At 33.4% G+C, this 23,081-nt stretch overlaps 3 protein-coding genes across 4 annotated transcripts; 1 reads left to right on the top strand and 2 right to left on the bottom strand.

The window, feature by feature from the left end:
• Positions 119-2,983, bottom strand: LOC104751006 (peroxidase 12). Its single transcript, XM_010472868.2, has 3 exons — positions 2,608-2,983; positions 993-1,187; positions 119-856 (listed from the first exon to the last, which is right to left on the bottom strand). Exons 1-3 carry the CDS (start codon positions 2,875-2,877, stop codon positions 242-244), a joined length of 1,080 nt encoding a protein of 359 aa, XP_010471170.1. The 5' UTR covers positions 2,878-2,983; the 3' UTR covers positions 119-241.
• On the bottom strand, positions 4,069-4,794 carry LOC104753783. The gene is made up of 2 exons (XM_010475982.1): positions 4,232-4,794; positions 4,069-4,129 (listed from the first exon to the last, which is right to left on the bottom strand). The coding sequence occupies exons 1-2, from the start codon at positions 4,792-4,794 to the stop codon at positions 4,069-4,071; spliced, it is 624 nt and encodes a 207-aa protein (XP_010474284.1).
• On the top strand, positions 20,719-23,075 carry LOC104751005 (agamous-like MADS-box protein AGL12). Of its 2 annotated transcripts, none has more exons than XM_010472867.2 (7): positions 20,719-21,068; positions 21,167-21,272; positions 22,115-22,176; positions 22,276-22,375; positions 22,471-22,512; positions 22,658-22,699; positions 22,893-23,075. In XM_010472867.2, exons 1-7 carry the CDS (start codon positions 20,887-20,889, stop codon positions 22,992-22,994), a joined length of 636 nt encoding a protein of 211 aa, XP_010471169.1. In that variant the 5' UTR covers positions 20,719-20,886; the 3' UTR covers positions 22,995-23,075. The 2 variants fall into 2 exon arrangements, with proteins under 2 accessions (XP_010471169.1, XP_010471168.1); XM_010472866.1 differs by having other exon boundaries at positions 22,634-22,699.

Below are 23,081 nucleotides of genomic sequence, written 5' to 3'. Positions count from 1 at the left end.
GTTGACTAGTTTCTTTCACAAGGTGACAAGGTGGCAAGGTCACTCAATTTTTTTCATCAGATGGTCTCAGATATTCTAATTCGAACAAACCACAAGTGCGTGAACTAAAAAAAGAAAGTTAAGATTGAAGCCAAGCAACGCTCTTATTTATCAGATAGTCTTCTTAAGCATTCGACAAACCATGCACAAGGGCGTGAACTAAAATAAAAGAAAAGAAAAGGTCGAGAATTATGGTTATTAATTAGATCATGGTAATAGCTTCTTCTATGCCTTCTTCCAAGACTGACATGAAACTTCGGGTGTTTCTTGCTGAACAGTTGGAACGGATCTCTCCTTGTGTCCCAGTCAAGACACTCATCTGACCCATCTTGATCATCGCCACAGTAAAATCTTCAAAAAACCGTTGCTGGTCGATCGCATAACTCTCCACGATGCCACGTGTCCTCTTGTCTACGAAAAGATCTTGGTCGGAAGTGAATAGCCCTTGTCGGTTCATGAGATCAACGTAGTACTTGTTGTCGAACACGTCGGGGCTCCTTATGTCATTCACTTGCGTGTTGCTCGAGTTCGCGGTGGGACAAGTGCGTTTGAGGTTGTTGGCGAAGGACTTGTTCATGGTTGGGTCTTGGTTCGGGTAGAGTCGGTCTGTGAAAGACGGACAATGCGCAATTCCGATGGTGTGACCGCCAGAGAGTGCCACTAGGTCGGTGATGTTGAGGTTTCTGTTGGCGAAGTCGGCGATGAGCTGGCTCGCGTTGGCAAACGGTGGTGGTAAGTTATTTAATGTGGTCTCCTGACTCGCGAACGCTAGTGAGTCGCGTCGCCCAAGTGGCACAGCATAGTCTGGCCCTCCTGACTACATTGATACAGAAAAATAATAATTATCTACGAGAATAATATATAAAAAATAATAAGCTAAACTAATTATAGGCTAATGATTTGTATTAGTCATTATCTAGGTTTAAACTAAAGAGAGAGAGAGAGTTGGTTACTAGGACGACGGAGTCTCGAGCCGCGAGAGCGAGGACGTCAGAGCAAGAGACGACTTGACCGCACTTTTTCTGGACAAGGGCACGAAGGTTATCAATGACAACAAAGGCTTGTTGACGGAGTGTCAGGTTCGGGATTGATGATTGTTCTCCTGGTCCACTTGCTGATCCAGCTAGCAGCACTGATGCTTCACATCCCTGTTTTTCTTAAGACATTGTTTTATCAACCAGTACAGAAAACAAACAAAAAAATAATATATATATATATAGAGAAATTCTTTTAAATACCACTACAAAATTTTTTTTCCCAAAAATACCACATTTTAGATTTTTTTTTCCAAAAATACCATAAAAGTTTTTTTTCCAAAATTACCACAAACACAAAAATTGATTTTTAAAGATGTAATTTTTTTTTAGGTTTGGGTTGACACATTTAGTTTTAGGGTATAGTTTTTAGGGATAGGGTTTAGTATTTAGAATTTAGGGATTAGTTTTTAGTATTAGAACTTTAATTTAATTATGTGGTATTTTTGGAAAAAAAAATTAAATTATGGTATTTTGGAATAAAAACTAATTTTAGTGGTATTTATGACAATTGCCCATATATATAAAAGAAATTTTCTTCCAAAATTATATGCATCTGATCTGATCAAAGTTATGCCGCTTTTCATAATAATAATATATTAAAATTGAAGTATACGAAGGTGTGTGCAACTTGGAGGTAACACTATAAAGGTATAAACTAGATTTAGACCCGTGGTAAGTGCAATACAAATCCTGTTTAGTATTTATTTGGCTAGAGATGAATATTAGATATTTTCAACAAAAAAAAAACTAGATACATGAAACATTTATATACAAATATATAATTCACATACATGCATGCGTTGTTGTATATATGCTATCATAATCCTGATTTCTTTTTTTGCCCCAACCATTTGTTATTTTTTATTATTGGTTTCGAAATTAAATTTATTTAAGATATTTACATTTTATAACTGAGATCCAACTAACCTACGGAAAACAGGTGAATAGTATTAATGCGACATGTCCCTATATATATTCAAGTCTATCCTAATTCTATTGCATGTGTTATTATTTTTTTGGTAGAACTATTGCATGAATTAATGTAGTGCTACCTGTAGTATTAACTAGTCCATTAAACAACATGTCTATTCAATAATAGTATATCTTTGATAATTTAATTACTGATTACACTTAAGAAACCCTTATGTTTTGAAGCACAACTTCGAGGCGATGTTGTGTTACTCTTTAAGGTTATTTTGGTCGGATTATTAAAAAGAAAAGTCAAACCTGTTATTTCATTTTCATACACAACCCGATCGAATTTTTTTTTTTGTGTGGTTCGTAATGACTAATGAGTGATGAGTGGGTATGGTTTTTTTATATTGTAAAAACGAGTTTTCTACTATGAGAGAATATATATATGTGCTGTTACAGATAATATATATGTATATATATATATATATGTGTAAATTACATACGTAGATCAGATTAGGCATCGAAGAACAGTTTCGAGTAGGCTTAAAGAATCAGATTAAGTTTTCTTAGGTTTTAGTACAAGAAACAAAGAAAAAGGAAGACAAAGATATCGAACCTGAACGAAGCAGTCATGGAAATGTATACGAAGGATGGCTGCGGCTAAACCAATATCTCTCTTGAAGACTTTCTTGAGCTCTTTTCGGATAATGTTTTCGACTTTCGGACATGCTTTCTGGTAAAAGCTCCATGAGAGACCTTTCACTATAGGAACATCTCTCCTCCGCTCCTTTGCCTCTGCAGTAGAAGACACAAGGTTCAGTGTCACCGCCATTAGCGAGATCAGCATCAGAAACGTTAGCACACGTGTCGAATAACCCTTTGCCATTTTTTTGGTGTTTCAATGAAAGCCTCTCTCTCTCTATCTTCTCTGTTTATTCTTGATCTTGGGAAATAGATATGGACTTTTATTTTTATAGGCAAATGGGGTCCTTTTTTTTTTCTTATGTTAAAAGGATCACTAAAGCCTTTTCCTTATATATATTTTTTGCTTAATAAAGGAGAGTATTTTTATGTTGACCCATAAAAGGAGAGTATTTTCATTTTATTTTTTCAAGAAGAAAAAATGTTATTTTAGAGGAAATTGTGCGTTTGGTGCGTAGGAACAAAGATTAAAGCAGATATATACGTGTGAGGTTTATATGTTTATATCTTTTAGAAAAGACATAAACGCATATGTCATCTTTTCTTTTTTTAATTTGACAATTAAGATATAGTCGATCTTGGAATATACGAGTTATTATTAGTCGCATGCATGCGCTTTGGATTGTTATGAACGCGGAGACCGCAGATTATAGTGAACGAGAAACTACGTGCTGCAACATAACAAAAGCTTTGTGTAGAAAGAATCTAAAAAGAAGAAATAATATCACCGTCAATTAATATCACTCATCTTTAATTTTTTTGTTAACTCATGATAACTACAGTACACTTGTACAAACTAAATTGTGTGTTAGTCTAATACCTTTTTTAATTTACTAGTATAAGAAAGAAGAAAAAGAATAGTTACTGTAAAGATTTCTTAACTAGCGACCGAAAACTCTATATCGCGGAATTAATTAAAAAAAAAAAGATATAGTGATAAGTTTTTTTTTTGTAAAATTGTGAATTTTTATTAATGAAATTGCTTGTACAGAATACAAAGGTTTGATACATGAAGATAGTACTTGCCAAAAAAGGATAAAAAACAAGAACTATCTTAGTTTCGAGCAAAGCCTGCGATTTAAATAAATCTTATCCAATTAAACATTAGACCCTTAAAGTTTTTTTTGTGAGTTTTTGCTAGAATTGCATCCCTGATTTGTCTATCCAGCACCTTAAAGACAATATGTGGTGGGGTTGTGATGTTGTTGTAAAGGCGATTGTTCCTTTCGGACCAGATAGCATAAAACAAAGCTTGTATGACTAGCCGACGCAGAGTGAGCATAGAGATAGAGTTTGATAAGTCCATCCATGCCACAAACGCTTCCCAAGTATGAAACACAAATGCATGGAAACCTAGTCGCCTTAAAGTCTCCAATCAGATCTCTTCACTGAACTCACAGTTGAGGAATAAGTGTTCACGAATTTCAGGGTAAAGTCTGCAAATACAACAGGCAGTGTCAATTTTCATACCCCAAGTTGCGAGTCTGGATCTTGTGGGAAGACGATTTAGGTGTGTGAGCTAGAACATGAAGGCATGCCTTGGAATAGCTCCCTTGTACCATATGTGTTCTGTCCAACGTTGCGGGTCGTGTCTTTCTCGTAAAGCTTCCCAGGTTTTCTTGATAGAAAAAGAGACGGACTCATCATCATTTGAACTCCAAAAGAAGATGTCTTGGTATGAGGATAACGAAGGTGAAACAATTGTTGTGAGATGTATGTGTAACAGCTTTGCTTGAGGGGACCTCGCTGGACGCAGAATCCACCCTTCAGGAGAGCTCGCAGATGCCACAATACTGCGAAGAGGTATTCCTGTGAGGCTCGGTCCTGAGGGGCCCAGAAACTGAATTAGTTGGCCAAAAGGAGTCCACCGATCAAACCAGAAACTAACCAATTTGCCATTTCCTACTTCACTTTTCAAGAAACGGATGGCCAGAGGTCGAAGGTGTAGCAGCGCTTTCCAAGTCCACGAACACTGTTTCTTTTCGTCTATAAGCCAAAACACATCATCCTTTATTTTATTGTTCCTCATCCATTTTGCCCAGAGTGAGTCGGATGAGAATAATCTCCAAAGAAGCTTTAAGCAGAGGGTTTGGTTCCGCATTGTTAAACGACGAAACCCTAGTCCCCCTTCTTCCTTGGGCAAACATATCGTCTTCCATGCCACCTTTGCATGTGCCTTTTTTGTGATGTCTCTTGTCCACAGAAAACTAGCACATAGCCGTTCTATCTCTTGCAAGCAGCATTTTGGTAGGATGAACGCTGAGGCCCAGAAGTTGAAGGTGCCATAGATAACAGATGAGATGAGCTATTTCCTTCCTGGATATGACAGGGCTCTTGCAGACCAATTAGATAGTGTGGCTTTTATCTTGTCTGTCAAGGGCCTGTACTCTGCAATTCGGAGATTCCTATGCATCAGAGGGAGACCAAGGTACCAAATGGGGAGTGAACCTATCTTGAAGCCGGTGGAAACAATCCGAGCAGTTTCAAGTTGTTCACCCCTGCTATGAACAAGTCGGTCTTGTCCTGGTTCATGTGAAGACCAGAGGCCTCAACAAACTCTTGGAGGACTTTCGTGATGTTTACCAGAGAGTCAAACTTACCATCAAAAAGACCAAAATGTCATATGCGAAAGCCAAATGTGATACATGTGGGTTTGAAGCTGAAGGATGGTGTCCAATGAGGTTTCTGTTGTAGCTGGTGTTCAACATCTGAGTAAAAACCTCCATAGCCAGGGTAAAGAGGTAAGGGGAAATTGAATCTCCTTGTCTTAAACCTTTTGCTCCTTTAAAATAACCACAAGATTCCACATTCATCGATATTGAGAAGCTTGGTGTCGTGATGCACTCGCGGATCATGGTGACAAAATGTGCTGGAAATTCCATGGCTTCGAGTGTATTAAGGATAAACTCCCAATGCAGTGAGTCAAAGGCCTTCTTAAGGTCAAGTTTTAGCATCCTTCTCTCTGAGATTGATTTCTGATTGTAGCCTTGAGTTAGTTCTGTTGCGAGCAGCACATTCTCCACCAGCAAGCGTCCCGGTATGAAGGCTGATTGCGTGTTTGCAACAAGGTCTGGTAAGACGTTTTTAAGCCTATTTTCCAACAACTTTGAGATCACCCTATATTTTGTATTACAACAGGCAATTGGGCGAAAGTCAGACATTTTTGAGGCATTAGGCATCTTTGGAATGAGAGACAACATCGTAGATCTGACCCTACAATATCCCATTGAGCCGTAAAGAACTCCACACAATATCCATCTGGCCGTGGGGCTTTATTTTTTGGCAAAGAGAAGACTGCTAGTTTGATTTCCTCCTTCGAGAACGGGGTCGAAAGTACTTGAATTGCAGTCGCTGAACATCTTTGGGGGATTAACGAAGCCAGGTCTTCTACTGATGGGGGATTTGCAACAGACGGTGAACCAAGGAAAGCTTTGATGTATTCCACCGCTACCTTTTGAATCCCTTATTTTGTGTCCACAATCCGATCGTTTGCATCAATAAGATAGAGGATCAGATTTTGAGCTTGACGAGCACGAATTGTTCTGTGAAAGAACTTTGAATTCTTGTCCCCTTCCTCAAGCCAGCAGATTCTTGCCTTTTGTCTAAGATAGGATTCTTCAGCGTGCGCCAAGATACACCAGTTTTTGTGTGCAATTTTCTCCCTTTCAATAGCCTGAACAGAAGGAGAATTCAACAAATCTCCCTGGCAGGATAACAAGTCATCATAGGCCTCCCTCACATGTTTTTCGATCTCCGAGTAATTTTCCTTATTGAAAGATCTGATTACTTTCTTTAGCTCTTTAAGTTTTTTGGAGAGCTTCAACATTTTTGAACCTTCAAAAGAGAGAGCATTCCACCATAATCTGATTAAAGGCGAGAATTCTGGATTTTTGTTTAGGAGGGACAAAAACTTAAATGGAGTTTTCTGCTTTGGCTGGCCGGGTTCCAAGAAGATGCAGCATGGATTGTGGTCTGAAAAACGTGGTTCACCAAATACTCCTAGGGAGGTAGGGAAAGATAGGAGCCACTCGTCATTTACTAGGATTCTATCCAGTTTCTTAGTGATGAAACTTAAATCTTGCTTGTTAGTCCAGGTGAATGTGTTTCCACAGTAGGGAAGATCAGAGATCTTCGAGTTGAGCAGACATTGACTGAATTCATGCATACCTCTTGTAGTCGACCCATCGATTGTCTTAGAGTGTTCATGTAAGTGGAGAATTTGGTTGAAATCTCCTAAGACCATCCAGGACTTGTTCATAACCAACGACGACATAGAAGGGTCTTGCAGTTCTTTCCAAAGGTCCTTCCTTTCTTCACTACATGTTGAAGAAGTATACACGACAGACACCACAGTCTCCACATTGGTAAAAGGTAGTGTTACTAGACATGCTATCATCTGAGATGCCTTAGACAAAATTTGCACCTGGACTGAAGGATACCAGACTACCCAGATCTTTCCAAGATCTGAAAAAGCATAATTACCCGCAAAAGACCATCCTGCAGCCACAGAAGACAAAATATGTTGTGCCTTGTCAGGATGTACATGGGTTTCAAGGATCCCACCAAAAAGAGGCTTATGAAGCCTTAACCACTTCCGAAAACTTCTACGCTTTACAGGGTCATTTAGACCTCTTACATTACGACAAAAAATATCCATGGAGAGGATATGGATTTAGAGGGATAAAGGGTCTCTAGCCCTTGCTCTTGTGTTCTTTTTCTTCAAAAGCCTCTTTGATATTACTTTGAGGAATCTATCTGAATCATCTTCCGGATTATCCTCATCATCAGAGATACTGTCAGGGTCGGAGGACAATGCTTGAGCCTCATTATGTCCCCCAGAGTGAGAGGAGTGGGAGAAGAGGTTTGTGGTCAGATTAACACAGAGTTTACCTTCGTCCAAGTTCAAAATATAAGCTTTGGAGAAGTCTTGGTAAGGTTGCTTCACCACTGCAGAAGGAACTCTTGTACTCGGTTCGCCTCGCATTTGAACACCAAGATATGCCTTGTCAACGATCACTGGTCTTTGAGAGGGAGAGGTGTTGCATGTAATGGGAGCCACTGGAACAATTTTGTCAATAATCGGGAGCTGACTTTTGATAGGCGCTTTGCCACTCTTCTTGTCTCTTTTAGCTCGAGGGCAAGGCTCACCAGTGTGCTTTACTGATCCACAAAGGTTGCAAAGGGGTGGAGCAGATGCACACCGAGAGATTGTATGGCCAACCTTTTTACAGTGGCTACACACGGAGGGGAGCCAAGGACTGGAGACACGGATTCTTTTTATTTGACCCGATTCTTGCATTGACAGCTTCCGGGATTGGTTTACGAGGGTCTATGACCGTGTAAACTTTCGCGACTTCGATATTGATGAGTTTCTCTGTGTGCGGGTGAAGGGAGACTGGATGATCCAACAAACCCGCAATATGTTCAAGACCTTCATGGTTAAAGAATTTTAATGGGACACCATGAAAGTCAAGCCACACCGGGACTAGCGATAACTCCGGCTTCTTGGGGGTGACATCCAGTGACCACTTTGCAACGAACATGGTCTGTCCGTCAACTTGCCAAAGCGACTGACTAAGGATACACCTCCTTGTGTTTGGACAGGGCTCCTTGAAAAGAAAGGAATGACCTTCCATTTTAGAGACAGTGATATCACGTCTTTGCCTACTCCATATACCATTCACGATAGCATGTACCGCCCCTCTGGTAGGAGGTTCCTCATAGAATTATCCTAAGATAAAGCTATCCCATGCCTTTTTGTTCTTCTCAATGACAGAATTAGGAATGGTCACGCACACTTCATCTGAATCCAGAGTGAAAGATGTACCTTTTTTCTGAAGAGTACAAGAAGTGTCCTTGATAATATCTTTCCAAGGATGTTCACCGATTGGAGGGGAACTCACCACCGATTGGGTCGGAATCGGAATCAGAATAGAACTCAAAGGGGTGGCTGACGATGGAGTCAGAATTGCCTTCGAACCAGCTGGGTTAGAATCTATTTTCTCCACATCGACTTTAGTGGGTTCAATTGAAGGTACAACTGCCAATATTGGAACATGTGTAGTTTCTACTCTAGAAATTGGGGATCTAGGGTTACCTATTGACACAATTTTTGAAGGAGAAGTTGAGACAGGGTTATCGATGGGGGTGTTTCTGCTAGCTGATATCGCTGAAGATGCAAGTAGTTTCTTAGAGGGGGAACATATCGAGATCTCTCTAGCCGATTTAGGAGACTCCGGTGGAGAGTGAGGTTTAGGGGAAGAAACTGAGGTTGCGGACCCAGTGGGGGAACCGCGGGGGAGACTTTTTTTTTGGTTTGTTTTTGCTCATGAGGGACGGCGAGGACCAACACCGAGATCGGCGAAAGTGGTTGGAGAAAGAAGAAAATCGCGTATTTGGGAGAGAAAAGTCAATAAAAGTCAAAAAGTCAACTGTATTTTTCCTCTGTTGATATTTATTGTTAGTGATAAATTGTAGATACTAGTTATTGGTCTAAGAGTCAGAGACCACAAAAATGAGTTGATCCATTTTTATAAAGAAAATATCGACGTAAATTTTTTTTGAAGAAACTCGCTTGACAGTGGACGAATCTCATTATCTCAACACAATCACGCTCGCTTGTGTTGGCATATTCGTTGAGTCAGTGGATCGTATATGGGTTATGAAGATTGTGACTTAGCAGAAATGGTGGGGTATTTGAAATACACCAAAAAGGGTAAAAAGACTGAAGTTTGGAAGAAAAGAAAAATTAATGCAAAGTGAGCACGTGATTGTAGAGACCACCAATGACCAAACAAGTGTGTTCTACAGAAGCTAACATCTGTATGTGTTTGAGACTCTTTGAGTTTGTGATCGCCACGTTCCTCTTCTTTCTCACTAGTATTAATTAGACGTACGTTACGTCCAGAAAACTCGACATAAATTTTGCTTATATATAGTTGCAAAAAATTAGCACAGCGCTTTTGCTTATATATAGTTGTGTAATATATACAAGAAAGTCAAAATAAAGCGTCTCTGTCGCACCGCGTTAACACATGAACAAGTAAAAGAAACATTCCAAAAGCATGGTAAATAGGTAAATTAATCTCTTGTCTGCTTAATTTGTGCTAAGTATATTGCAGTGGAGGGGGTAGTTGGCTTGAACATTAAAATGTCTTTGAAGTCCTCTTCACCTAAATCCATGAATGGTTATGTTTTCGTCAACCAAACAGTAAGGTCACTATTGTTTATGTTTTATATCCTTCAAACGTGATATGCTCGGCCTCGCTGTCCAAACAAAAAAAAACGTGATATTCTCTCTTTTTAGTTAGCAGCATAATTGTGTTTCCAAAAACCTAAAAAGTAATAAGTAGTTAAAATATATACATCACCTTAAAAAGGTACGATAGGTATGAACAATCCATACAAGGTGATGTATTTTAATGAGGAAAATTGCACACACACCTACTTTTCTCAAACTCTCTTCCATCCACATTCATTTCTTGAGTATGGTATACTTTTGGGGGTGGATTTGTTGGTTTTGCATAAAATCAAGACATATTTGCCTTTGTCCTTTATTTTTTTTAGTTGATTGTTCCTTCTCCCCACCCCCTCACACCTCTCTCTCTTTTTTATTTTTTTTTTATTTTCAATGTTATTAATTTGTATAGCTATTATCAAAAATATATATATACATTTTTGTATGATTGCATTTTTTCTACATTTTAAGATCCATTTTGCTATATTTCAGGTGAATAAATTATATCTTATCCATTTTTAGTTGAACATTGGTTTGTTGATGAGTGGATAATATTTTTATGGATATGTTATTTTGATAGATAATGCGTCTATGTTTTAGATTCAAGCTTTAAAATATTTAGAGTTCAAAGTGTAGGGTTTATAATTTATCATACAATTCATGGATGCTAGTGACATTCACCATCTGATGATTTAGAGTTCATGTGGTAGGATTTAGTGTTTTGAGTTTTGGATTTTGGAAAAATTCATGGTTTAGGTTTTAGTGTTTAAGGTTTTATAATATAAGATTTATGTTTTAGTACTTATTTATGTGGGTTTAGGGTTTAGGAAGTTTAGAGCTTAGATTTAGGGTTTAGGATATAGTGACAACATGTGCAACTTGTATCCACAAATTATAATAGTATCCACATGATCATGGTCATATGGATTGGATGTGTCGTTGTATCCAAACCATAAAAGTAGACCTAGACACATCATGTGAAATTTTTAAGTCTTACGTTTAGGAGTAAGGGTGTATTATTTTTGGTTTCTTGTTTATAGTGTATGGTGTAATTTTGGATATTTATGATCAAGGTGTTCAAATTAGGCTATGGACTTGGGGCTGCAACACCTTGATCATATATATATATATATATATATATATATATATATATATATATATATATATATATATATATATATATATATATATATATATATATATATATATATATATATATATATATATATATATATATATATATATATATATATATATATATATATATATATATATATATATATATATATATATATATATATATATATATATATATATATATATATATATATATATATATATATATATATATATATATATATATATATATATATATATATATATATATATATATCCATGTGGTCATGGTTTGGTGGATATGTTTGGATGTTCATAAAAAATAAAAACAAAAATGTTTTGATGCAAACAAGAGTAAAATTCATTAAGTGGTTTTGTTAAAGTATTTCTACATTTTGTAATGGACAAAACTTATTTTATTAAAAAAAAATTCAACTAAAAATGTGACAATTGAACTTAAAAGTTGAGCATTTGTTCGATAATAAGTAGATGACCAGTTACATTAAACATAACTTACTGTAACTGGTCATCTACTTATTAGTGAACAAATGTTCAACTAAAAATGGACAATGTATAATATACTAATTTAAAAAAATATAATATATATATCTTAAAATGTAGAAAAATATAATTACAATATGTTTTATGAAAATGAACATAGAATTTTTTGATAATAACTAACTAAAGTGTTACAATAAAGAAAATAATAAAATGGAGAGATAGAAACCAAAAAATAAAGTAGAGAAAAAAAAATGAAAATATATATATATATATATATATATATATATATATATGGGTATATATCTCATAAGAAAGAAAAGAGAAGAGCTAGAAAATGTTGAGATGTGTTTGGTTTGGTGAAAGACTAATATGTAATTTTGAAAAGGAAAAATATAGTAGTAGTAGAAAATGGGTATGATTGTTTATTAGAATTTAAGGCAATTTTCCCTTTTAATTACTTATTACTTTTTAGTCAGCAGCATAACCGAAATTTCCTTTGTTGGTATCGGTCTAATTGTCTGGGTTGTCTCCAAAGGTTTTGGTGCGAAGTAATGATAAAAATAATGGCTCCAGAGGCATGCAAAAAGCTAAAGAAACCACCTTTATGTTAACACGAATCATGATGGTCTTTGATTACATTATATAACACTCACATAAACTGTAAAGCTGTAAAAAATATATACTATTACCTTATCAGGCAATAGACATCGATTCCTACTCTATTCTCCAACGAAAAAGAGCCGAAAGCAAATTCTATAATTATGCAAAAGAAGACCCCTCACCATTTTTGTTTTTCAAATGCAAATGGTTAAAATTAGCAGCCCACGAGCCAAATTGAAAAAGGTAATAATTTACAAATTAAAAGTAATACAATCAAAAGTACTGGATTAACAAAAGAAAAGTAGACGACAGTGTTAATCAATAAAGAGAAAGTTTTGAACAAAATTAAAAAAAAAAAAAAAAAGTTGATAAAAGGAAAAGAAAGACAAAAATAACGAAAACAAAAATACATATACACAAAAAAAGAAGATGAGTAATTTAATTGTTGGACGAGAAAATAAATTTAAAGAACTCCTAATAACAAAACCAAACTTAAAGGCTTAACAAAAGGAAAAAACAACAAAAACTTTCAAAAATAATTAAATTAAGAATTTAGGGGAGGTATTGGTTTAGGATTTAGAAAGAATTTTAATGACTTTAAAAGTTAGGTAAAATATGTNAAAATTTTGAAAAAAAATAAAAAAAAAAAAAAAAAGAGTTGATAAAAGGAAAAGAAAGACAAAAATAACGAAAACAAAAATACATATACACAAAAAAAGAAGATGAGTAATTTAATTGTTGGACGAGAAAATAAATTTAAAGAACTCCTAATAACAAAACCAAACTTAAAGGCTTAACAAAAGGAAAAAACAACAAAAACTTTCAAAAATAATTAAATTAAGAATTTAGGGGAGGTATTGGTTTAGGATTTAGAAAGAATTTTAATGACTTTAAAAGTTAGGTAAAATATGTTGTTATTCAATCACGACTTTTAAAAATTTGGTGTTATTGGTTGTGGATTTGTAAAAAGTTATCTAAAATGTTGATAAATCTAGTGTTATTGGAATAAGAGTTTTATAAAGTCATTAAAAGTTTTATGTTATTCAAGTAAAACAAAAGAATCTTGGATTGTTAATAAATTCAAATTTTATGTTATTGGTTTAGGATTTTATATTATTTTCTTCATAACAAAAGTCATGAAAACTCTTTCATCAAATAGAAAGATTTTACAAGATTAGAAAAAACAAATCATCAAGATTTTAAAAAATTTCCTAAACAATCTCTTAGAATCCTTCATTTTTAACTTTCAATTTTCTATGATTTTAACAATCAATAAAAACATAAAGTCATTAAAAATTTTTCTAAATCCTAAACCAATATCTCGCCTTTTAAGTCCGAACCAAGATAAAGATTTGGGCCTAATCAAGTGAACTGGGCCTTGTCTGAATAGCCTGTCGGAAGTCATACAAAACTAGAAAAAGGAAAAAAGGCTTTTTTTTCTTTCTTTCTTTTGTGTGATTTTTCTCTTAACAAAATGTTTTACACAATAATAAACAAAGGAAAACAAAACAAAACAAAAAAAGGCAAAGAAAAATTATATATGAAAAGCGATGATTTACGCTGTTTCTTATTTTCGCATAACTATTCCCAAAAACAGCTTACACGAAAGATTTTTGAAAAAATGGCAACTTTAGTCAGTGGAAACTGAAAACAATTATAAATAGTTTGAAGAAAGTTAATATACTTAAGTAGGCCTAAGTGGCATGAATTGTTAAATTATAATTTAACCCAAAAAATATATATATATATATTATAAAGATACGTTAAATATGTACAGTTTCAAAATTCAGTATCTCGTACTAAGTTACTAACCCATTCTATAAATTAATATACGAACATATGCTTTATTTTGTGTCCTTAACGAATTTATTTTATAAATTGCTGGCATAAGTTAAATTTATGTATGAGTTTTTTACAAATGATTTCAAATTATTCGTTTTATAGATAATGTAAACAATATTTCAGATAATAATTATGTATGAGTAGTATGACCAAAGAAAGATATATCTCAACAAATCTATGGTGAACTTATTTTTGGGATACGAATCAATTTTCTTAAGTATCTTTTACTTATAATTATAATTTCTGTCATGTCTGCCACTAATTAAGTTACTGAGATTTGTACTCTAATTTGATTATTGTTGATGATGTCCCTAGACGCATCGTGAAAACTATCCGCGAGTCACTTGAACTGGATTAGACCAATATTGGTATAATGGTATTGATGATCAAATATTCTAACACAAACTAGTATATGTTTTCAATTCGTTGTTGTTAAAATCGTACCACAGTTCTGTTGCAATTATTCCGTCTGTTACTATTCGATGCTTTAAAACAAACTAGTACACTACTACATGTTCTGATCAAAACATTTTCTTCTGGTTTTTTATTCATGCAATTTTACATATACAAAGAAAAACAGGACTCCGAATCTCTTTTAATTAGAGTCTAGTAAATAGACAATAGTTTAAATCGATTTAAAATAGTTCTTATAATCGGACACTAACCGGGGAGAATCACATAATTGACTATAAGCCTTTCGGGGTATCATCTAATTGAATCGGGCGAAAGACGACACGTGGTGCCTTAAATTTTATTCTCAAATTGTCTTTTGTAATTTGTAATAAAGATTCTGAAATTGAGATTTTTAGTTTAATAAAATCAAGACTGTGCGCTAGGGGTTTCTTTTGGTAGGACCGTTCCTTGAAAACAGATCGCTAACCAAAGCCTGATGTTTTATTTGATAATTATTATTACGTACGAATAAATATACCGCAATTTAGGTCAATGAGAAGCCAAGTTTATGAAACTGGTGAAGTGAGAAAGTGTGGATCTCCGATCTCGTGTGCAAAAATAAGAAACGAATTGTGTCGATTATACTTTAAGGTAAGCTAGGCTGTCAAGTGTATTCGTTAACGCTGTTTAATTTTGATGTGTGGTGTGACATCGGAACTTATATGTATAACTTATGTAAGATCACATGCAATATATATCAACGTAATGCATGCTAGCTATATATTGATTAAATTTATATGACTAACGCAAAATGTTAACATATAATATGAAATGTCCTTTCATGTCACGTCATGCTATATAGTGTATGTTGTTATTGGTAGAATCCAACAGTTTGCATAAAGTAAATTAAATGTCATGAGTTTTGGGTAGAAAGAAAAATAATCTATTTTCTTTTTGTTTGAATTATAGTTTTTCCCAAATACGGCATATGTCCCAAAATAATTGTGTTGGAAGCATAAAACATTGTTATATACAATAGAACGGATTAAAAATTCAAATGCGTGAGTACATCTCGTATAATTAAATCAACTTGGAGTTTATTATATCAACTTGGTGTACGGATTATTCTTTTAGCTGTGAAACCATATTGTGGATGGTTGGATGCTCCACTAGTACTCCATCCCATTTCGCATCATTACCAAACAATTATAACATTAAGAAAACTAAATTATCTGTTAATTATTTTAGAGATTTATTTTAATTTGATCATGCATCATATCACATTATCACTGATCTGGTCGTGTTACTTAGAGGTTTTTAGAGAAAAGGGGTTTTCTAGAGGAAAATGAGTTTTTTTTAGAGAGATAAAGGTCTCTCATATACATAGATCATATAATAAAGAACTATATATATATATTATTAAACAATGTAAAATTAAAAGGAATTTTAATAATTGGCGATGATAATTATTCTAAAATAAAACACTAATAAACATTACTTGAAACCCCAATGGCTGACCAAAGATCGCTATTTTATGGTCAAAATTCTCTTATCAAGAATAAAACTTTGGGTATTGTCTTTAAACTTTTTTTTTTCTTTTTTATTCCTGCATGTTTATTGGAGACCAATAAAAGTTTGAGAGGGACTAGAGACTTCGCTCGTTTGTGTATCTCGGTATTGTATCTAGATTCAACATTTAGATATATGTAGCAATGTAGCATCGATATTTAACATTTTAGATATTTGGTTCTAGTCTTCTAGAATTTGTTTTTGCATATGGAAATTGCATTTGAAGAATATCTTCTTCCTACTATGCAACATTGTGGTATTTTTAACAATAAATCAATTAATATATATACCACAATGATTCCTCCAAAATAATTTTATTTTAAGAAATTGTGCATGATCATGATTAATCAAATACTGATAAGAGTATAATTAATCAAATACTGGTAAGAGTATAAAGGGCAACCTTAATTATCCGAAGGCATCTTGTCCTTCTTTTAAAGATTCAATGTCCGTCGATGGGACCAGAAGTTTTAGTGCTTCTTGTAGATTAGATATTTTAAATATCTATGTTGTATTCCTCTTCTTTTCACACATATCCATCATTTATATAATGAATACATTTTGTGTTTATTTTTTAGTAATAGATATGTTTTATTAATTTAAAAGGNAAACAACGTAAAAATGGATTTACATAAAACTAGCTAGCCATTAAAAATAACTCACTAAAAATAAATAAATGAATTTTGAATCAATTTTTCCATTAAGTGGTTGCATATATAGAGAAAGGAACATCTGTAGATTCATGTCATTTTCTTCTAAAAGGAGTCTCTCTCTATTGCGAAAGATTCTATCCAAATCAATTTAGGAGATATGGGTGACCGATCTGGTGAACTCTTATATTGATGGACCTTCGTTTTTTTTTCTGTTGCCATGGTTGATCAGAGTGACAGCTGTAGCCATGCCGCATGGTAAGAAGGCGGAATGAGAACGTCATGGAGATACTTACAAGTGAGACGGATTAAAGATTGGTGGTGAAGGCGGATTTGAACGAAGGGGGGAGGCCGACTACAATGGTTGTTATTAGGTGGAGAGATCTCAATTGGTGAAGAGATTGAGAGTTACTAGGTGGTTTTGATAAAAAGTTGTGACTTAGGATACGTCACATGCATGGGGCTGAAGGCTTAGGATCTCTATGACCAACAAATTGAGTGCCCCCATTTTGGCAATAACAACGAATATGAGACATCGACATTTAAATTCATGCTTTCTTCTGTTTTGATTTCAACCGTTTCTACAAAAAAAAATCAAAACATATGTATTATATATGTTCTAGATATTATTATATCATGATGCCATTGACTTGTGTATAATGATTGATTGCATATCGAGTGTTTAACAAATATGCATGCATTTTTCCATTGTAACATAAAAAATAAAATAGTATTACTGATTTATGTTTTATCTAATTAAAATTTTGAATTTTGGTAATCTAGTATTTAGAATTGGATTCTTTTTTTTTCTTCTTTTTTTTTTTTTATAACCTTAGCTAAGGCATCAGACTAACCATAGGAATGAGCCAGCCAACAGAGAGAAAGTTTGGCCACCATGGTTTATAACTTGCTTTGTAATGACTAAACAAGAAAATCAGCTGGCAACATCAACAATAACAACTCATGCTTCTTCTCATATACGAATGCTTTTTTTCAAACAGAAACCGAACTCAAGGAGAATCGAGTTAACGTTTTACCCTAGATCCAAATACCACTAGATTATAGATGGTTTGAATTTTCATATTAAAATTTAATTGGTTCCTTATTCTAAGATATCCATATATTCGAAGAAATAATTGGTCCGAATGTCTAATATAATAATACTAGTTTAATTAGATTTTCCATCATTAATATATCAATTAATGCATATATTAAAGTTATCTTAAGAAACCCACCTTCGCATATCACAGTGTACATAAAGCTCATACTTAATTTAAAAGCATGCATTAGGATAAATAATATACAGATAATAAATAAATAAATTTTAGGGAGTGGAGAATCAAAAGAAGCTTTATGCCCTTAGAAGGCTACAAGACATGAAAAATAAACCAAGTGTCAATCATGGATACGATCCTGAGAGCCAATGAACGCAAAGATGCGAGGAAAAAGAAGCAACAGATCGATCATACACTTTCTGAGTTTTGCATGTTTGATGCATTTTGATTTGACAAAGATTCTTTAGGTACTTCCTTCTTACTTACTTAACCTGACCCATATCTCTCCCTCTTTTATAAAGATATACTATAGCTTTAATCTATGGTTAAAGTTTCGTTTTAGGGTACCCTGAGAAAAAAAATAAAAAATAAATTCTTTTAGGAAGTATTGAAATTTGCGTGCACACCATTTTCTGTGTTGTAATGGCATATGTAAATTATTTATAAGGACCCCATTTTAATACTAACTTTGACTTATTAAAAACATATCTAAATGAATACATTCACAACAAAACTATTATATAATTCAATTAATTAAAGGGAGTATACTCTTACATTAGCAAAATAGAAAACAGAAGATTAGGTTGCTAAAGACATTATTTATGTATTCCACATTGATCAAACCTTACTTTCTTCATGATGGAATTTATATTCGATGATATATTTTAACAAAATGCCAGCTTAAGAAAAAGATACAAGAATTGGTAATATGATTTACATCATGGAGATATTTAATTTTGGAAAAAAATCATCAGTAAGTGGGAAATTCTAATTTTACTCATTTTTAAAATCAATATTGCTTAAACGTTAAAGGATCATAAAATTGTTAATGCTTGGAGCGCTCTATACCAAAATCTTTTGACCGGCCATGATTCTACCTGATATTAAATCCGTATGTCACTTGTGTTGATTTCTGTATCTCTATATGCTGTGTGTACATGACATGATATAAGAGATAAAGAAACAAAAATAAAATGTTTACAACATTGGTCTGAAAATTCAGTGACCTAACCAAACTTGCGGTCAGTCAAGTAATGTGTAAAGATCAGTCAAACGTCTAGTGTCTAGATATATCTTAGGAATGTTAATGATGGCAAACCTTCCAAGTTTTAAGATTAAATTGGTGCAGTTTCTATTTTGATATTCCAAGAAGAAAAAGTGAGTAACCACGTACTACTGTTGAAGAAGAATAAGATTCAGGAGTTTGTTACGTAGACAGAGGGCAAAGCAAGATGGCCAGAAACATTTAGAAATGGAAAAACAATTAACTTAATCAATTAACAAAAAAAAAGTGTTAATTCAGTAAATAAATACACATAATAAAAGAAAAGCTACATTGTCACCTAACATGAGCAGGTCATTGGTTCTCCACCACGAGGAGATGCACATGACACCCTCTTTAAATATTAGCTAAGTATGCTTATTAATGACCATCTTTTTTGCTTAAGGCTTAATGACCATCACTTAATTGTTCTTTAGTGGTTAAAATGGGTTAAGAATTATGGTCGATAAATGTGACAAAACGTATATAGGATGTTTAAACCAATCTATTTATTATTCATTCCGTTTCATAATATAAGATGTTTAAATTTACATATGAAATAATATGCAAAATAAATAAATAGTTATTATATATATTTTTGTAATAAAAACATTATTTGATAAATGTATCATAAGTTTTTTTTAGGATGACTGCCATGAATTAGTTAAATTCATTCTAAATCAAAATATATATTTTGGGGTGGTAGGGGGGGGGGATATCTATGTGGTATAGAAAAAGATCTTTAGAAAGCTCCAACATATAAATGATATGTAAAACATTATTTGGAAAAATCATTTAATTTTCTGTATACATTTTTTTATTAAAACGATCAACATATATTGTTTTATTTTAAAGTATTTTGTAACTAAATATCAGAAAAAGTCTGTGTTTTTTTTTTCTTTTCTTTAACTCTTCAAATAATATATACTATGAATATATGATACATAAGATGTATACCAAAAGAACAAAATAATTTTTTTTTTTTGAACTCTTATACAAACTCAAAATCCTTTATTTAGAACGTGTTGTTTATAAAAAGGGGACGTGAATTATTTTGTTTATTTTTGTCAATTACTTTATTCTTTACACACCGTGTTTTGTGTGTCACTCCGTTGCAAAACTACTATCATGTAATTTATTTTTATATTTTCTCCAAAAAAAAGTAATTTCTTTATATATATATATATATATATATATATATATATATATATGGAAACAGTCGGTTGATGGGTAGGTTCTTTATTCAAATGATGTTTGGTCATTGGTATTGTTGGCCTCCTTTGAAATTTTTTCACATAAGTTTTTTTTTTTTTTTTTTTTTCATGGCTACTCAAACCTTCCTTTTTTTTGGTTATAGTCATGCTTCAAAATTTTTTTTTTTTTTTCACGAGTTTCATTCTTCACCAAAACTTTCAAATAACTTATTAGATTAATTGTTGAATAGATTTGGATTTTGTAACATTAGTGCAAGTCAGGTCATCTGTCACATCGGAGGTAAGATCAATCAATCAAATATAACCTAGGAATTAATTTATACTACAAGCTAGAGAGGAAGAAGGGGCTAGTATAATACAAGCCCCTTAAATAACAAACAATGCTTTTTGATGGAGCTTTCGCATGTAAAGCTATGTACTTTGTATGAATGCATACTTAACATATACTAACATATATGAGCATATATATATATATAGATTTATAATAGAAAATGAGGCTGATGTGGAAAAAGGTGCTTTAAGAAGCAGAGAAGTGAGTGGGAGAATATGATAATGGAGATTATATATAAAGAGAAGAAGGTGGCATGGGTTTGGTTATAGCTTGACAGTTTTCTCCGAAGAAACAGAGAAACCAAAGAGTTAAGTGGGGAACCTCGAAGCTAGTTCAAACTAGTGGGAGGTTGTTTCACGTTCGAAGTTCCTAATTTAAACGCAAACCACAAAGTTAAATCATCAGTTAGAAGGAAAGATCAGAGATGGCTCGTGGAAAGATTCAGCTTAAGAGGATTGAGAACCCGGTTCACAGACAAGTGACGTTTTGCAAGAGGAGAACTGGTCTTCTCAAGAAGGCTAAGGAGCTCTCTGTGCTATGTGACGCCGAGATCGGTGTTGTGATCTTCTCTCCTCAGGGCAAGCTCTTTGAGCTCGCTACTAAAGGGTATTAACTATATCTCATATATAGTGTTCATATTCGTATTTGTGTGTATATGTGATGAAAGAGTAATTTATATATATGGGAATTTGATTTAACATTAGAACGATGGAGGGAATGATTGATAAGTACATGAAGTGCACTGGTGGGCGTCGTGGTTCTTCTTCTGCTACTTTTACTGCTCAAGAACAACTTCAACCCCCAAATCTTGTACGTCTAATATTTTCTCTTCCGTTTTTATTAGTTAATATTATGTTGGGATTGATTATCAAACGTATATATATATATTTTTTTGGAATTTTTGGGGTTGATAAATAAACAGTATATAGCTCAACGGTCTTTAATCACTTCTTTCCATTTCGTTATTTTGGGGTAATTAGTCTTTTTTGTTCCGCAAAGGTAATAGGAGTACTATATTACTTTTGTATATAAATTATAAAATGATAACACGTGTTGACATGCAAAGGGAAACTCTATTGGACGTTATTAATTGATTTGAAATTAAAATACTCACGAAGTTAGGTATGGCACCTGATTCCGATTCTACATGGAATAGTTAGTGAAGTACAACATTCAATGCACCTAGCTCTCCCATTCTCTGAATTTGTCGACTACGACTAGTGTGAGAAACTGACATATTGTGGAACGTTGTACTAGCAAGTAAAAAAAGTGGAAACAAAACAAGTCAAATTAATTACTGTTAAAGTAAAAGATTCTTAGAGACAATTATGTACCCATATTACAATTTAAAATACTTGCATATCTTTGGTTATTCAGTCACATCTTTAAAGGAAGTTGTACTATTGGTTTATAATCAGCACAACCTTTTGATAAACGTTGCTATGACCACTTTATAAAGGTTGCCCTAAACTGTTGTTATTGACAAGCTCTGAACTACTTTTATTTTATTGATGCATATACGTATTTCATGTTCTTGAGTATATGCGTGTACGCACATATGGTCACTAATTGGAATTCAACATCTTCCAAAAAATTTCATATACTTTAAAATACTATGACTTACAAATTAATAATAAATTTTATTTTTCTAGGATCCAAAAGATGAGATCAACGTGCTTAAGCAAGAGATTGAGATGCTTCAGAAAGGGATAAGGTATATTATACATATTGATTATTTACATACTATCTCCTTACTAAGATATGGGTTTATAAATGCATATACGTATATGTAAATAGAATAAAATGGATTCAGGTATATGTTTGGAGGAGGCGATGGGGCGATGAATCTTGAAGAACTTCTTTTGCTTGAGAAGCATCTCGAGTATTGGATTTCTCAGATTCGCACTGCTAAGGTATATATCCATTAATGCATATATATCATACATATGTTAGGGAGAATATTGATAATAAAGTATTGACTAGAACAGTTTATATGTCAAATTTTCAGATGGATGTTATGCTTCAAGAAATTCAGTCATTGAGGAACAAGGTAAGCACAACAAAATCATTAGATATTCAGCTTTATACCAGTTAAATATGAGTCAAGATTTTGGTTGATACGAATCGAATACAAAAAGTTAAATTATTGTAACATAAGATTGTTTAACGAGTTCTTTTTGTTTTTGTGTGTAAAGGAAGGAGTCCTCAAAAACACCAATAAGTATCTCCTCGAAAAGGTAACAACATCACTAGTATAACATTGATCTACTTCATAGAATATTTTGTGAAATTGAAGATCTTTCCGTACAACTATATCCATATTATCTCTTAAAGCTAGAGGACGCACTATTACGATGATCTTTAGATTACTTTTGCTGAAATGTTGTCTAATGATTTGTTATGTTGTTTTGTGTTGGTAAATGAATGCAGATAGAGGAGAACAACAATAGCATATTAGATGCTAACTTCGCAACAATGGAGACTAACTATTCTTATCCACTAACCATGCCAAGTGAAATATTTCAGTTCTAGACCATAGGGTATTTGAAGACTATGTCTTACGAATTTAAATAGCCTTGGTAAGTCTAATATAGTGTTGTTAAATCACACATAATTATA

The sequence above is a fragment of the Camelina sativa genome, chromosome 16 (assembly GCF_000633955.1).
Source record: "Camelina sativa cultivar DH55 chromosome 16, Cs, whole genome shotgun sequence".
NCBI classification, from domain to species: domain Eukaryota; kingdom Viridiplantae; phylum Streptophyta; class Magnoliopsida; order Brassicales; family Brassicaceae; genus Camelina; species Camelina sativa.
The sequence above is the reverse complement of the archived record's forward strand: the minus strand, read 5'-3'. Positions and strand labels throughout refer to the sequence as shown.

Excerpts from the sequence above, each read along its gene's own strand:
- LOC104753783 (XM_010475982.1), bottom strand. The coding sequence starts at position 4,794 with ATGCGGAACCAAACCCTCTGCTTAAAGCTTCTTTGGAGATTATTCTCA. Across the intron at positions 4,130-4,231 it reads TACAAGGGAGCTATTCCAAG|ACTTTACCCTGAAATTCGTG; the intron begins GCATGCCTTCAT and ends TTGTATTTGCAG.
- LOC104751005 (XM_010472866.1), top strand. The coding sequence starts at position 20,887 with ATGGCTCGTGGAAAGATTCAGCTTAAGAGGATTGAGAACCCGGTTCAC. Across the intron at positions 21,273-22,114 it reads AACTTCAACCCCCAAATCTT|GATCCAAAAGATGAGATCAA; the intron begins GTACGTCTAATA and ends TTATTTTTCTAG. Across the intron at positions 22,513-22,633 it reads TTCAGTCATTGAGGAACAAG|TTCTTTTTGTTTTTGTGTGT; the intron begins GTAAGCACAACA and ends TTGTTTAACGAG.
- LOC104751006 (XM_010472868.2), bottom strand. The coding sequence starts at position 2,877 with ATGGCAAAGGGTTATTCGACACGTGTGCTAACGTTTCTGATGCTGATC. Across the intron at positions 1,188-2,607 it reads TCCATGACTGCTTCGTTCAG|GGATGTGAAGCATCAGTGCT; the intron begins GTTCGATATCTT and ends TAAGAAAAACAG. Across the intron at positions 857-992 it reads CTCGAGACTCCGTCGTCCTA|TCAGGAGGGCCAGACTATGC; the intron begins GTAACCAACTCT and ends GTATCAATGTAG.